The sequence below is a fragment of the Carya illinoinensis genome, chromosome 12 (genome assembly GCF_018687715.1).
Source record: "Carya illinoinensis cultivar Pawnee chromosome 12, C.illinoinensisPawnee_v1, whole genome shotgun sequence".
Classification (NCBI taxonomy): domain Eukaryota; kingdom Viridiplantae; phylum Streptophyta; class Magnoliopsida; order Fagales; family Juglandaceae; genus Carya; species Carya illinoinensis.
In genome coordinates, this window is record NC_056763.1 from 1885218 (window position 1) to 1902500 (window position 17283).

A 17283-nucleotide genomic window follows, 5' to 3' on the forward strand; every position below is an offset into this window, starting at 1 on the left:
GACCGTTTTTTATGGTCTTCTGAGGGGACATCTCGGAGGGTTTAGGGTATGAGCGAGGTCAGGGCGTCTTGCTCTTGGAGACAGAGGATTGCATGCTGGTTTGGGATGCTCTCCCGCGGGGTTAAGGAACTCTGTTTTATCCATGGAAAACATAGAGGTTCTTTCGGGATGCATGCCAAGCTGTATGAAGGGGATAATGCATTTTCTAGGGTGGAGCCCAGCCGTAGCTCATGGTGGATATTCCCATGGATGGTGGTCGGAGTACAGGTGATACAGTGTTTGACGGTTTCTTGGTTGTTTTTTTCATTTTTGTTAGCTTTGTTTTTATGGTTATGGTGTCTGTAAATAAGCCTCTTGGTGGCTATGTGCATGGTCGTTTAAAGAACAGAGGTCTTTGATGGCCCTTGGTTCGTCTCTGCCAGCCCAAAGCAAAGGATGTCTCGCTTGGAGTTATCAAAAATGGGAGAGGCTGATGGTAACAGAGCTGTAGACGTGGACTGGGACGAGGGGGGATGCTCATCGGTGAGTAGCTTGCTGCGTTGTGGGCTTCATGAGGCAGGGACTTTGGGTTGCCTGTGTGAGCTTCGTGATGGAGCGGTATGCAACATACCTGTGCAAACAGTGGATAGGCGTATGACGTGGGCAGACAGTGGAGAGCACAATGCTTTTTTCTTTTTTGTTTTTCAGTTAGGGTTATGTCAGTGGTGTTTTATTTTTTTGTTATGTCTATTAGGTTAATGAGAATAAATTGAAATAGACAATTCCCTTTCCTCTTTTGGAAGATGAGGATAGTGAGTCCCTATCTTTCTTTCGAGGGTGAGGGTGGAAAATGCCCCTCCTCCTTTGGAGGGTGGGGGTGAAATTAGTTGTTTTTCACAGATAAGTCGAGATGGGTACCTCTGTTTTTACAGAATCTCGCATCTCAGAAGGACTTTTTCATTAGAGGGTTTTTGAAGTTTTTAGACATTATCCGGCACAATGAAAGTTGTGTGCAGGGGAGCTTATAATCGATGAATAGTTAGTTTATAATCGAGACTTGTTACTTGGACTTATTGATCATAACTGTAACTTTCTTCATTCATTCATGAATTGAAGTCTATTTAAAAAAAGAAAAAGAAAAAAAGAATTCAGGAATGACCAACAAACTTCTTTGCACCAACATATAATAAAAAGTAGTTTTCTTTACTGAAAATTAATGAGCAATATACACTTATGTAGTTGAATTTGGTACAAGTTTTATAGTCACAATTATGACTTATGAGAACATGATGCAAGTGGGTACCTTCCAGGCTAGCTTATCCACTAATCACCAAATATGGCATTTTTGTGCTTGGATTTAGGACACAAATGTCAAAGAACAAGGATTTGGAACAAGGTAAGTTTGTCAATCATACCGACTTTTATTGAGCAAATTAATGAGCATGATTAGAGAGATTAGATTGATGGCTTCCATTTATGCAGCATTCCCTTAAGTGTTCTAGCCATTATTTCATCATTGGGGATCCTGTTTAAAATATCTACTTGCACATGGGGTTGGGAAAATCTCATGTACCCAAGCATCCACGTGTACAATAGTAAAATGTTGCATTTGATTTTTGGTTTCTGAAATTCGAAGGAACCCCACAGAACGCCCCCGACAAGCACGAAGAAAAAACAGAGCATAGAACGCAGCAAGCTGCCCCACCAACGACAACGAAGATGAAACACGAAGGGAGGTAGCAGTGCTTCTCATCTTCTTCTGCTCAAACAAGCTACCCCACCGATGACCAAGAAGACAAAACACGAAGGGAGGTACAGGTTCTTCTCATCTTCTCGATCTCATCTTCTTCTTCGCATGCCCTAAACCGATTCGAAATATCCCATTGGTAGTGTTTCTTCAACCGACGATTTTGAAATTCCCAAAATTACCGAATCGAAATTGCACTTGATTTCAAAATTTGGAAACCCTACTAACCCTAACTATCCTTATGTAATCTCAATTTTTTTTTTCTTCTTCTTCTTGTTTTAATTTTGAAATTAAATTTAATAATAGTTGTCTTTTGTCTGTTCCTCTTTGTTTTGCTTTAGGAAATTGAGGAAATATGTTATTGACGATATCGTTTAATGTTCAATCGAATTCCAGTTTAATACACATTGCATATCTTGTTGAGTGCATAAACAAAGTGCTTTCCAGTATTAATACACGTTGCATATCTTGTTGAGTTCAGTCTAATTACAGTTTAATACACATTGCATTATCTTGTCCAGTTTAATACACATTGCATTATCTTGTCCAGTTTAATACACATTGCACATTCCAGTATAAACATAGTGCATAAGAAGTATTCGATGAAATGCCTCAGAGCTTTCACTTTTCATAGTGTTAGGGAGTCTGTTTCGAGCTTCCCTTTGCTGTCAATCCATGATAGCCACAATATTCAATTTGTCCAATATATGTATGATTCAGGCTTTATTTTCCTATTTCATGAAAGTGAACATTAATGGTAGCAAGCAACTAAAATGACAGTCCATCATGATGATTCTCTCCTGGTCATACTCCAAATAAAATGACTTTCTTAGAATGATTACAAACTATTTGAACTTCTGATTTACATTCCGTAGATTTACATTTATAATCATCATGATTTTTTTTCCTTATTTTATATATAGTTAGTATGATCTGAGAAAGATGATGATATCACATACTTATGTTTATTATAGGATTATTTCCAATTATATTGAGTTATGTATAATCAAAAGGAGTTCTAGCATCCAACTTTGATTCTCGTTTGGATTCAAAAACCTTCTCAACTCATCTCATCTTATATTACAACTTTTTCAAATTCTCACACAAAATATAATAAATAATTCAAAATTTTCAAATCCCAATTTATCTTTTTCAAATTCAAAAAAATAATAATAATATTTTATTTAATTCATTTAAAATCATCTCATCTCATCTTTGAATCCAAAACCACTATTCATCTGGTAGTTCTATTTTTTTTTTTTAAATGATTTTTTGTGGCATTGGATTAATTTAAGAATATGCCATCATCCACCACAACGTCTTCTTCATCTTTTGCTAAACGAACTCTAGGTCAACTATTCCGCTTTTGTGATGTTAAAGCCCAACTGAGATACTCATTTACTATAAGAAATCCAGGATGGCCCTTCTTAGGGTGTCTAAAGTATAACACAGAGGTAACTACATTCATGTTTAATAAAATTATTAATATTATGTGCATTTTTCCAAAATATGAATGAAATGATTAGGGATTACCATATTGCAAGTATTTCAAGTGGGCAGAGGAGGATCAATACAGAATGTCTGATCTTCGAGAAACTCACAATGAACTGTTAAGAACCAAGAAAGAGCTGGAGAAGATACTCGACGATATCGAAAAGAGCAAGATTGATCTCTGTAAGAGAGCGGATGAGATCGAGATGAGAGTGATGGTGCTGTCCAATAGAAATGAGGAGGTTCTGAACAAGGAGTTAGTGCTTGTTGTACATGAAGCTGAAATAAGAAGTTTACACACACTACTCTGAGTGTATTGGACTTTTGCATTTGTCATACCATGTTACTTGGTAGTATATAAGTGATTTCAGTGGGTGTTAGAAGTTAGTTTCTATGTGTATCTAAGTTGTTTGCTATTGTTGGTGATGTTACAACTTAGTCTGAATGTGTGGTTTAAGATACTCAGAATATTTTTTGTGTTAGTCGGAACTTCTTTTTTATTTTCAGTTTGTATCAATGTGGAATGGGTTCCCCATATAAATGGAAGAGTTTTTTATTTTATTAAATTTGAAATGACTAAACTTCTCTAAAGTCACTAGCTTAGTGAAAGGTGGGAGCCAAAATAGACTTGATATAGCCATCCAGGTCCCATTTTAATGACTTGTGGAAGAAAAAGGATTTTATGCTTTTTTTTTTTTTTTTCTCTTCTTTTCTGTAACTAAATAAGCAATCTGTGAGAATGTGTAATAATAAATCACTATCTTTCAATTCACCAAGTGCAAGAGAAGGTTACATGAATAATAGCTTTCAACTAAATAATCGACTTGAAATGTGATTACATCCCTCATAGATTGTCACACGATCGAGTATAACATTTACAAGTTCAATTAACTCCAATAAACAAATCTGGCAAAGTAAAATAATCCATTAGTGCAAAGAAATCGGGATTTTTGTAATGCATCCTACAAAAATATTCTCAAAGTACTCCAGCACCACCTTTCTCAAGTCGTAGATGTCTTGCTTGGTCGATATAATTACGATAATTATTCTCCAAAACTAGGAGATTCTCAAATCCACTAGTGTCAACGATGAGAGATCCGAAACGCTTATTCATTCAGATGCCAACCAAATCGTTTGTATCTATGACTCTTTTTACGGAATCACTCACTTCTCTATTACATTAAAAGAAGTGAGATTTATTTGGATTGAGACCGTGGTTATGAATATTATGAACTATTGTCAACCGAAACTTTCTATCAACTTTTAAGACATTAATTTTTGTCTTATATTCTATCTTTCCTATCAGACATGGTTTGGCGACATTCAACGTCTTATTCTGGGCCTTACCACCACGGGCACAATCAAGGGTGATATATCGAACAGTTTCATCATCTCCCTTCTCAGTCATTCTTGTCATCACTCCAAAGTCGCATTTCTTAACATACGTCTTATAATAACTCATTAATTATTCTAAAGAGTTAAACTCCATTCCCAACTTTAGCTCCTCAATTGTATTAGCACCAACTTCATCCTTTAACTAAGGTGTCTCGGCAATGCCATCCTCAATTTCCCGTGAATATGGTCTATATTCTTTACTTTCTTCAACTCTAGAAGAGGTACATGAAATATCAGATTCCCTACAATTGGGTGGTTCCTTTATATCAACTCTTTTGCTCGTAGCGAAGCTTGTAGTCATGAGAGAAGTCGGTTAACTAGCTTTATGCTAAAAAAATAAAAAATCAATGACATTAGACTCTAAAAAAAAAAAAAAAACTTATAAAACCAAAATTACAATAACATAGTTACATTACCACTTGAATGTTACTTGGATATTGGCTGCAATCTGGATAGGGGTGGCAACTTGTTACACGACCCGTTAACCCAACACGAATACGACACGATAATAGCGGGTTAGGGTTTAGTCTTAACGGGTTAGGGTCAAAACGGGTTGACCTGTTAAGACACGATTCCTTAACAGGTTGATAACGGGTCAACCCATTATGACACGTTATAACCCGTTATGACACGTTAAGAAAGTTAAAATTACAATTATATCCTTATACCTAAAAGTAAAATTGTTAGAATTTTAATTTCTATATTTTTATTGTTTGAATTGTAATTTTAGACTTGTAGTTAGTTTTATAGTTTTTATAAATATTGTAATTTTAAAATTTATATAAAATTATGCTAAATTTAATTAGGTCAAACTGGTTAATTTCGGACCTATTCCATCCATTTACATAAATAGTTTGAAATATGTTGTATTGTATCATGTTAACCTATTTCATAATATTTACTAATGAGTCAAAACGGGTTGATACGACACGACTCGTTGTGTTAATGGGTCGTGTTAGAGTTTGAGATTTTGACACGATAAGCTTAACGGGTCGGGTTAGGGTTGAGCTATATAGTATAATATACATGCTTTAACACGACACGAACACGACCCGTTAACACGATTTGACACCCCTACATCTGGATATGGCAGAAAAGCCGATGGCCACGCAAGAAGTGGTCCATAGTAACCGTGCATGTAATTTTCAAAGTTTGGACAAGTTGATGGTATGCCCAAACATGTTATTACACAAGTTATTCATGTATTTTGGAAATAAATATCAACTCAACACAGTCCTACAAATTTTTAAAAAATATAACATACTGCGGTTGGGGGATTTGAGCTAGATGGTACTAGTGGAGATGAGTGATCTTCCCGTTTTCCCATGCTAAGAGGAGACGTACTACATAATTCCACAGGAGGAATTAAAATTGGCCTTACAAGTATTACATCCTGAATAAAAAACTCTAAAATAAACAAAACTGAACTATACTTCCATTAAGCAACAAAATCATTTTTGGCAAAAACAATGAAAGGTTCTTGTAAACCTAGAAACACAGCCAAGTGAACACAGCTCTGGTTCATTGTTATTTTCCTCATAGTTTTTATAACTCAGGATCTCGCTGCAATTAGCTTGAAGAAACACATGCATTCCTCTGACTCTAGCTTTGAAATACCATGATTCCAAACAACATTGAATGAACAAACTACTCCAGACAGAATGCACAACGAGAAAAATACAGACAAATTTGAATTCCATCAATAAATTTTGAATACCCAAATTTTTATGGTATACTTATCAAATTCTTCTCTGCCATGAAACATGATCATTATTGTCAGTGCAAGTCACTACTCTCAGCCTTGGTCTACCCTTTTTTCATCATAAAAACCAAAAAGCCCTAATTTATATTACAATGCGCAGGAATTCTCCCTCTCTGTGTTCTTTTCTTTTCCTATGCACAAGCGGTGGCCAAAAGCTTGGATTCCTTCCTTTTTACTTACAAAAAGGGAGTATCATTTCATTACAAGAAGCTAAAGATATAGAAAAATAGAAACAAAAACTGCATAAAACAGAGGAACATCGGCGCAGATTTTGGGGGGGGGGTGGCGCTTTTTCTTTGACGGCACCCAGCGCCAGGTAGATGCAAACTATGAGGAATATGAGGAATGGTCCTCGACGATCTTCTGCGATGGGGGTACAAGGGCACGACGGCAAAGATTCTTTTGGGATGGGTTACTGTCACACGATCGATTTTGGCGCTAGCCTAGATGAGTTTGAGTTCCGTTTCTGAAATCGTTTTTTTTTTTTTTAATAAATAATATAGGCCGATTCCCCAAAGGTACCCAACGGCAGGTACCGTAGCGGAATTCTTTACTGTTTTAGCTAAATTTAAAAAGAATACAAAAATTACATTACTTTTTTTTATCACCTCTCTGTACATAGCTGTTGTTAACAGCATATTTAGAAAGAACAATCTTATATCTTTCAGAGTTGCTTAATATATCATAATTGTTAACAGCATAAGAGTTGCTTGATCAGTGAAGACTTGATCCAGCTGCAACTAATAAACATGATAAACAAAAAGCAACATTCTATCAAGAACTTACCCACCCATTCTACTCGACAGCCCTGCCCACTAAAGAGACCATAGTGAACACCACTCCAACTAACAAGGCATGAGCCTCTTGAATGTCATTTCATCTAAACACCCGAAGTGAGTGATTTGAGCATGTGAAGCCCCCATCAACCATGAGATTGTCTCCGCTTACATACCTTGCTTCATCGCTTGCTAAGAATAGCACAGCATTAGCCACATCATCGGCGGTCAATTCTACTCCCTGCAGGTTAGCATTCCTCCCAACAAAATCACGAAAACCTACCCTGGCATCCTCAGTTCTCTCCTCCTCCGGCAAGTGAGCTAAAGCCAAGCCTGTTAGAACAGCATAAGGAGAAACACAGTTGACACGTATCCCATGTAGTCCAAGCTCAGCTGCAACATTCTTGGTGAGCCCTAAAACAGCATGCTTGGACCCTGTGTAGGCATGTGGACCGATCCCCCCTATGGCACTTGCAACACTGCACACAGAAATTATAGAGCCCTTCTTTAATGGGATCATAATCCGAGCTGCATGTTTCATTCCAAGGAATACTCCCTTCACGTTTATATCAAATAACTTCTCAAACTCCAATATGTCTGCACTGCGGATATCGGGACACGGTGAACCTGACACACCAGCATTATTGACCATGATGTCAAGTGTACCAAATTTACTGACAGTGAAGTCAACTGCACGACAAACATCATCTTCTTTGGTAACATCACAATGGAAATAACAAGAGTTTGGTTCACCACCAAGGGTATCACAGACATGCTGGCCAAGGTTGTCCTGTAAGTCAACTATACAAACTTTTGCACCATTTTTGTGGAATAGGCGCGCAATGCTCTCTCCAATACCAGTGGCTCCTCCTGTGATCAATGCCACTTTCCCCAATAATCTGAGGGGGAAAACACAATGAAGGTATTATATCCTACAAGGAATCTAATGTAATATGTTAGAATCTATTAAGAGATTAACTATTAAGACCACTGATGGAGCTTCCGATCTGAGTTAAGACTCAGAATCATCTCACTCCTCGTAACGTGAACAACAAAAACATTATTATTGAAATGAAGCAATTGTTTTTGAGAATTTACTTCACTCACTTGATTTCGGAAAACAAGTGTGGCTTTCATAGGGAAATTGGTTTCCTGAGATGGGTAGATCGTTCATATTTAGGATATCATTCAGTTAGAGAAATCAAATACAAAAAAGTTAAGCTTGTGACAAGGCGTTGGTACTTGGTATTATAATTGGTGACTACTTGTCGAAGATCTTTCAGAATTAGATGCAAGGGGAATTGCTGAATACAATTGAACAAATATGCTTTCAAAGAATTTGGAAGCAATTCCTTTTCTCACTACCAATTAACAAGTAGAGGTAATATAAAACAATAGTTCACACCAAAACATCAACCACTGTAAAACATGTGTAAATTTAAAGAATATAGATACGCCCATTCAAAGTCATAAAGAATCTAGATTTATTCAACTCGCAAAACATTCAGCTACAAAATTAAGCATTTCGACTAAAGAAAAAGGAGAGAGAGAGAGAGAGAGAGTTGTTCATCAGTTGACACGATCGGTCTTCAGTTTACAGACTAAAAAAAAAAAAAATCGTAGAGCCCAATATGAAATCAAAATGGAGATTTAATTCTCATATTGCGAAAAAAGAATAACTTCGAAAAGTAGTATTCTACCATTCAATCAAGTATAAATCAAGATCTAAAACTACAGACAGAGATGAAACCACAATCAGTTTGATGGTAAAGCCAAAAGCTTCAGTCAGAAACTGAACAAAACAGGAGATAACAAGGAGCTAAAAATCAATTGTATCCAGAAAAATGTAGAACGTTTTAGACAAAATGGTAAATCGCATGGAATGAAGTAGAAGAGAAAGGTAGAAAGATGTCTTATTGGTTACCTTTGGCCTGGAAGTGAAGACTCACCACCAAATTTGGCAGCAGACATGATCGTCTGGGAGAGTTTTTTTTTTTTCCTTCACTTTTTCAATATCTGATTCAGAGAAGAGCGTATATACTCGTGCTTCTGTAAAGTGTAAATACTAAATATTAGGAGAAGAATAACTTGGATGTTGAGATTAGGGCTGTGCATTCAGATCCGATTCCAGATATCCGGGAATATCTGGATCCGAATCCGGCTTTTAAAAAGCAGGCAGGTATCCACTCGGGTTAATCCTGTCCAAATCAGGGCAAATATCCGGATTTGGGCCAGGTTATAACCGGATATCCAGGTTTTGTACCTGGTTTTTTTATTTTTTTTAAAATCTTTTTAACTCTTTTAAAAAGACTTTTTTTATAGTCTTTATGTTTTTTTTTTTTTTTAAACAAGTGAAAAATTCTTGATTGTGGGTTTTTTCTGGGCCTTTCATGTACAAATGTTTTAAAAGTTTTTACATACCCTTTTTTAAATATCTTTCTGTATAGTTCTTTTGTGTTTCTTTTTTTTTTTTAGATTTTCTTTTTTTAAAAATCTTTATAACCAATTCAAATTTTTACAAGAAAAAAATATAAATAATGGTGAGAAAATAAATGCAAGAACAAAATACAAGCCAATGGCATATATTTAATATTCTCCACCAAGCTATTTTGTTGCTGTGATGCCTCCCCTGGTTATCAATAATCCCTTTGAAAAGAACATTTGTGAAAGATTTTCCTCTGAAGCCAATGTCGACATGTGAGCAGAAATTAAATATCTTTCAATCCTCAAAATGAATAGAAAAACTAAGGAAGAAATGCAAGAACTTTACTGCATTAAAGATGAACCATCCAAAGCTCATGCCACTTTCAGTCCTGCAAGAGAAATAAAAGAGACTTCAAGCATACTCAGTAAACCAACAGTGTCATATTTTCACTCTAATTATTATGGAAATTTTGGAATAGGAAATAGTATGCATTTCTAATTTAAGCTAGGGCAGATACAAGTATTATAATGATAATGTGAAACTTTTAAAATAAAGCTTCATAATTAGTTCAGCCAGTACACAATATTACACAAAATATGGAATAACAAAATAAATACTGTGATTTACAGTTTCAATCCATAACTAGTGTCGATCACCTTCAGTGGCTTAGATCAAAATACAACGAGTTCACAAAAAAATCCAGCAATGTAATTGCTGGACTTAAACATAAAATCAAAGCAACAGGCCCTACACAATTTGGTACAAATCTTCCCCATCTCCCAACCCCTCAAACAGGCAAAGCAGAGTAACTAATTATCAAACATTAAAAAAATAATTCTTATTTTTTTGTAAGATAATGAGATTGGAAAGTGATTGACCTAAGCAACTTATTATGAACGCAGTGGAGAAACAGCAAATTTTAGATTCTTGACATACAACAATATTCAGAGCGATGAATAGCAAGGAAAAAAAAAATTGTACTCAGCATCAATGGTCTGGGTTGGAACACGCAACAGTACTCAGCATCAATGGAGTGGATCGATGCCTAGCTATTGATCCTCATGATCAATCTTTGATGGTTGAAAAAATAAAGACAAGCTTTTTCTTGATAAGTGCATTCATTGTCAATGCCAGCACTTTGACAAAAACTAAATTATTGTTGATTGAAGGTGCGTACGTATCCCATCAATTAAATGGGATGAGAATATATATTATATAGACTAATGCTATATATTTACCTTCTTTCTAATTATCATATCTCGTGATTTATTAAAATTCATATATCTGTTAAGTGAACATTTGATAAATTGTCAACAAATGATAAAAGATATATTATTGTTTTAAAAAAAATTATAAAGCATCCAAACCAAAACAAAACAAACCAAAAAGGAAGGGGAAAAAAGTTTAATAAACACAGTCACAACATCCAGAGAAAAAAAATGAAAGAAACTTAATGTGCAAGTGGCAGCTAGAGTGGGTTGTTAGGAACCCAGCTAGAGAAGGGGAAAGGGACGATGGAACCCAAGCTTACAAAGTGAAGATGCCGAAGTGTTGTGTCAATGGGAGGAACGGAGTTAAAGTTGCATCTTGAAATGGTACCGTAGAAGGTTAAGAGGAGGCGATGTCATTTGAATGGATGTGGAAGACGCTGCATTTTATGGGAGTTGAAGCTGTCCGTTTTGGAATAATTAAAGCTGTGCGTTTTACAAGTTTTACAGTTTATGTGTATCATTTTTGTATGGTTTTTCCTTCCGTCATTTTATACTTTGTACTTTTCTGTTTTGGGTTTGTTACGGGGATGCTGGGCCCATTTTTAAAAGGGGAATCAAGGGAAGAGAGGAGCATTCTGGAAGATTGTAAAGATTGATCTGCTGTAAGGAGGTTGGAAGCCCTTGAAGCCTTCCTTTTCAATCTACATATGACACTTTGAGAAATTTTATCAAACACCTTCTGTGTATTACTTTCCCTTCATTACAGAATCCTCCATTTACATTCATTGGTTTCCTTATTACTACATTTACAACATCCATTACTAGCGGGTTCTTAACACAGGTGTTTAAAAGGCAGTGAAAGTACACATGTGATGCAATGCAAGATTGGGTGTTCTGCTGATCTGTGGCTCTAAAACTCCGCTCGAAATCAAAACACGGTAGATCCAAGTCCAAACTATACACGAGAAGTGAGGATCCATACAATACTTCTCAAACAATCAATAAGACCAACACCCAGAAAATCATTTATCATCATACCCAGAAATCAAGCAACCGATTTTCAAAATGGATAACAAATCTTAAAAAAATCCCAGAAAATACAAAATCAAACAAAACCCCACAAAACATAATATGCAAAATCTCACTAATCAGCATGCAAAGACAATATTCAATAACCAAAAGATAAAAAGACTCAAAAGAGCGAACATGCACCAATCAGAACCAAACCACAGAACCTGATTCAAAATTACAGAGAGAGAGAGAACCATATCGGCGATTTTCTCTGTGACAAACAACGGCAATGTCTGCTCAGAATTTGAGTTAGCGTTTGAGCGTGAGAGAGAGAGAGAGAGATGGTGATAGAGATCCAACGGCGGCAAGGGAAACCCTAGAAGAACAAAGCAGTGCAGAGATAGAAGAAGGGAAGTGATCTGAGTTGAGTTCGAAGAAGTGAAGCAGTTGAAGGGCTTGAACAAGAAATGATGCCATGGAGGGTCCCTATTTGGATTAAGGCTCTTTCATCCACAGATTCCATTGATTTACATATTGATGTTATCCATTTTTTTTTTTCCTAAATTGAACAGTGAAAATGAAGGCAGTGGCTGCAAATGGATATACTTATCCATTTTGGACTTATTAGAGCATTGGCAATGGCCTAGCCTGTTCCCACCATACAATACAAACTGTCAATTAATGTCCTCCACTACAGCCACTATGTTCAATTTGAATTCAAAAGGATAATTATTCAATGCAATAGAAATGCCATTTCAACTGCAGAATGTGAAATTTAGTCAAACTTTTTCAATAATGGATGCACTGATCCACACAGTATACACACGTGCGATTGAAAAATCCTAAATTCCTATAAATTATGGAAAACAACAATATAGCCACTTAACAATCATGCAAAACACAACTTGAAGAAATGTTCTAATTTCAGCGCCGTAGGAGAACAAAATCCTTCCATCATTCAGCATTGAGAATTTAACATAGATAATGCATCATTTCCAGATAATGACACACATATTTTCATATATCACATAACTGAGAGATGAGAGCGACGAGATCGCAGAGATATAAAACTCGCAGAGAAAACAGAGGGAATAAATTGTGGTGGTGAAGTTCAGTTTCAGTGAGTAAAATGTACATAAGGGTAGGAAAAAAAAATAAACCAGTTTGCCTATCCGAGAAGGGAAAATGGAAGAGGAGTTGCGTACTGAGAAAGGAAGGATGGATCTGGCGAGCTTGGTCGTGTCGCTAGGGCTTTTTGAGAGAAGACACTACGAGAGTGGCAGAGCCACCACGAAAACTCCGTTTAACCGCTTATCGAAGAGAAAATGAGAGATTTTTGGGAGTATATCAGAACCGAAACAAAAAATGAGAGAAAAGGGAGATGAGAGACTCAGAGAAAATGTACAGAGAAGAGGGAGAGAAGAGCGAGGAAGATTTACCTTTTGGCTTGGCCTGGAAGAAGCCGGGAGAATCCAACCAGTTCACGTGAGAGAAGAGGGTTGAACGAGGGAGGGATGAGGGTGACGAGGGAAGGGGTTCTGAAGAGTAAAGAACGAGGGAAAGAGAGAGAGCGCCGTTGCTGAAAAGAGAGAAATAATCAGATGAACCTCGCCAGCAATGGGAGATCCCTATTTTACTGTAGCTTATATGGCTAGTTTAATATAGACGTTTTTATTCACATATAGCCAAATTACAGACTTGCATTACATTTGGCCAGTGCATTGAGAAGATGATGAAGCGCCCCGTATGAGAAGAAAAGCGAAACGGGGAGTTTAGCTGAATTGATGTGACGGTCATTCAATTATAGAAATAATTAGTAGTGATTATAATTATTGTCTGTGAGATTTTACGTTAGTGGGCAGCGAGGTAGCTTTTATTTTACACGTGTCAAGTTATCAAACCTGAAAGTTTGTTAGTTTCTTCGAACACCTTGTGTGCCTACACTTTACATTCCTCACAGCAGCTTCCTTTACATCCCTTATCACATTCATTCAACACAACAGCTTCTTACATCCGTTGTATTTTCTTATTACATCCATTCCATAGTAACAATTACATCAGAAATGGTTAATGCTTCTTTTGCCAAGATACGTGCTATTACATTCATATTTCTTCTAACATGAAGAACCTCCCACTTGACAAAATTCCTTAGAATTTCTTTTGCTTCAGTCACAAACATTCCTGCATTATTCCAAGCACTATCTTCATTCTTCAAAACTTTAATGATTTCAAGGGAGTCACCTTCAATTATAACCATTCTCAGTTCTAATTCCAGACTAAAAATTGTTGCTTGAAGTGCTCCATAAGCTTCAGCTAGCAATGGATTTAGGAAATGGCTCTTGTTCTTTCTTAAGGTAGCAATAACATTTCCTTCATAATCTCGAACAACAACCCCTATGCCAATCATGGTGTGATCAGCTTTATTTACTGCATCATTCCAATTTAGTTTGTAAGTATTCAAAGGAGAGGGTTCCCATTTATCAGTAGTACTGCTTCCTAGTCCTGAGGTATCAGTCTTCTGCTCTTCCACTTCATGTAGCATATGCAAGGTTTGTTGAGCATCCCTCACCACTTTGTTGGGATGGTTAAATTTCATTCTCAACCAAATCTTACTGACTACCACTGCAAATTCCTGCATCAGTTCAATATTGATAGAGCTTGACATTGCCTCTAACAGTTCCAGCAAATTCCTGTGAGAGAAGTGACTCTTTTGGAGCCTTTTTGAACAATTACTCCACACATCTTTAGCAAATTCACACACTCATATTTCATGAACAAGAGTCACTTCTACGTTGGCCTTTTATCTTTGATATAATAGGATATATAAAATAAATATTATATTAAATTGTGGAATTTATAGAAATATAACTTGATATTGCATTATGATATACACTCTCTTTTCTTTTCTCACATTTTCTAATTCTCTTTATAATGTTCTTCGTAAATTCATTGTCATAAAAATGCAAATCTTCTAATTCTGTCAAAAGGTTAGTTGTTGTCTTTTGCTTGAATTGATTTCATATATTGCCTATACTTAATAAAAATTTATCAATTAGTCTTTCTAGACTGTAAATCTACGTTTTTTTTTTTTTTAATATACGACTTATTTTTGTTTTAATATGTGACTTTTTCAAGAAATATTTAAGTTGAGATTTGAAGCCGTAGGACGAGAAAGCTGACTCAAGAAGAAAATCTTTTATGCCCGGTGCTTCATCAAGAAGAAATTTTCTATTTTCTAAGATTAGCGTCATCCTAAAGAGGCGGTTTGTTACATAATTATAGGAACTACAAAAATAGGGAACCAATAAACTAATACTAATATTAAAGTAAATAAGAAAATGTTTAGGTTGCTATATGAGAGCCAAGAAAATACTTCAAATAGAAACCTAAATGTAAATGAAGAGTAAAGGCGTGGACTAAGATGAGATAGCATTAGAGGAGAAAGTTAGGGGTGGGTACTAACTTAGTTGGAGTAAGATTCTCTTCAATTTGACTACAACTTCAACTTGTGTAGGCTTCAATCCGAATCCGACTCTAACTCCGACTTGTATAAGCTTCAATTCGACTCCGACTCTAACTTGTTCGAGCAGTGTCGGATTTGGAGTTTCAACTTTAGTTTCTTCTTCTTTTTTGTTTCATATTTAGCCTATTTAAAAAAGATTTTTTATATGCTCTCAAGTATCAAATTTTCAAAAAAATAAAAAAATAAACTAAATCAATCACTACTAATGTACTCTTATACTAATATCTAATTTGTTTTTATACCAGACTTATATTATAGTATCGAATTATGTGTTATCATTGACCGGTGCAAAACTGCAAGTGCACAGTATCGTAGTTTTATAGTAAAGTAATAAGTAGAGTATCGTCCTCAGGGATTGGTACCTTACTCTTGCCAAATACCAAAATTTTACTAATCTCAATTTTATCTAGAGGAATCGCTAAGGTTTTTGTAGTTGCAAATAAACTTAGATCAACTCAAAGAGAAATAAGCAAAGAAAATAAAACTGACTTTCAAAGATCAAATTCAATGGGGAAGAAACCTTCTAGGAAATCGATTTCACCATAATTCTTCACTATGCTTTTCTCATCCAGCTAATTTAACTTAAACCTCTTTTGTCTATTAGCAAAACTCTAATTCATCCAAAAGCCTCTTTCGATAGTCAATTAGAAGTGATTCTAGTTTATCAATTCACACAAGAGTATGCAAATTAAATAATCAAGAACGCAATAAGACCAATGATTTAATTACTACACAGGTTCATACAAGTCTTTCGATCTCTATACTTACCTATGCTGAAATATCCAAGATCTACCCTATGATTCCCTCTTTCGATAGCAAATCACAAGATTAATAATCATCTAATCAATGGCCAGTTAATTAGAAGCATTAAACTCAGAATAAATCAGATAAACAAATAGAGAATTGCATTAAATTAGCATGGACAAACAAGCATAGTTCGGAATTAGGTTACATCGTTTTCCTAGAAAGAAGAAAATTTAGCTCATGCTAGAATTGGAATTCAACATAAACGAATTCACCATAATTGTTCTGAGAAGAATGGAAGAAGAAAATAAACACTGAAAAATCCTCCTTGCAGCCTCAACTGGTCGTCAAAAGCTCAAGGGAACGATTCAACGCCTTTCTCCCGTCCGTGCTCGTGTATGAATCCAACGTACGTGCAATAAATTGGAATTCCGTCTCCAAAACAAATGATTTGAATCCCTCTAGTTATGTTTTTCTCTCCCAAAGAGTGTTCTCCAGTCAAAAACCGCGGCTCTAGAGTGAAGAATGGCCTTTTATATGGTCCCACGGCGGAAAACCTAAAATCTGTCAAAATACGATGTTCGCTCGAGCGGGGTGTCGAGCGCGCGTCGAGCGTTCGACTCTGCCTGATTTCGCTCGAGCGTCCTATCGAGCGCACATCGAGCGTTCGACTCTGCCTGATTTCGCTCGAGCGGCCTATCGAGCGCACATCGAGCGTTCGACTCTGCCTGATTTCGCTCGAGCGGCCAATGTCTCCGCTCGAGCGATCTTCGTTTTTCAGCAACCTGCTCGAGCTCCCTGTCGAGCGGCAGTCGAGCGTTTGAATCTGCCTGAATTCGCTCGAGCGGCCAAAAGCCTCCGCTCGAGCGAACTTGTAAAATCTGCAATATGAAATTTTGCAAGCCATCAAATACCCCCAAACTTACAACTTTGTTTGTCCTCAAACAAAAAGAAAAACAAATGATAGTTTAGGCAATATCAACTCGACCCCAAAGAGAAGTATCATCACTCACCAAGCTTTTATGAATTTAGATTTCATCTCTAGTATCTTACTCTTTTAACATCAAAGATAGCAAGAAAATCAATCAAAAATTTTGCAATTTGTCAAGCAAGAGTTAGGCGTTTACTTCAACCTAAAGCTAAGACCTTGAGTGTGTGTGTGATATAGTCAATTTAACCTCAAACCACCTGCAAACTCAGATAAAAGTAGAACAACCAA

At 36.2% G+C, this 17283-nt stretch overlaps 1 protein-coding gene and 1 long non-coding RNA gene across 6 annotated transcripts; one reads left to right on the forward strand and one right to left on the reverse strand.

Moving 5' to 3' along the window:
* Window positions 1-1183: 1183 nt before the first annotated feature.
* On the forward strand, window positions 1184-3783 carry LOC122290254. The gene is made up of 2 exons (XR_006236340.1): window positions 1184-1791; window positions 3253-3783. It is a non-coding gene; the product is annotated as an uncharacterized LOC122290254 (long non-coding RNA).
* A 3230-nt stretch (window positions 3784-7013) lies between these two features.
* LOC122289539 (xanthoxin dehydrogenase-like) lies at window positions 7014-13441 on the reverse strand. 5 transcript variants are annotated; one of them, XM_043096639.1, is made up of 5 exons: window positions 13237-13441; window positions 13003-13107; window positions 9921-9963; window positions 9075-9199; window positions 7014-8049 (listed from the first exon to the last, which is right to left on the reverse strand). In XM_043096639.1, the coding sequence occupies exons 4-5, from the start codon at window positions 9119-9121 to the stop codon at window positions 7251-7253; spliced, it is 846 nt and encodes a 281-aa protein (XP_042952573.1). In that variant the 5' UTR covers window positions 9122-9199; window positions 9921-9963; window positions 13003-13107; window positions 13237-13441; the 3' UTR covers window positions 7014-7250. The 5 variants fall into 5 exon arrangements, with proteins under 5 accessions (XP_042952573.1, XP_042952572.1, XP_042952575.1 ...); XM_043096638.1 differs by lacking the exon at window positions 13003-13107; XM_043096641.1 differs by lacking the exon at window positions 13237-13441 and having other exon boundaries at window positions 13003-13199.
* Window positions 13442-17283: the final 3842 nt, after the last annotated feature.

Bases quoted from the DNA above. Each gene is read 5' to 3' on its own strand.
- LOC122289539 (XM_043096638.1), bottom strand. From the start codon at position 9,121: ATGTCTGCTGCCAAATTTGGTGGTGAGTCTTCACTTCCAGGCCAAAG. The intron at 8,050-9,074 runs GTAACCAATAAG...TTTCCCCCTCAG, and splicing joins TCTTCACTTCCAGGCCAAAG to ATTATTGGGGAAAGTGGCAT.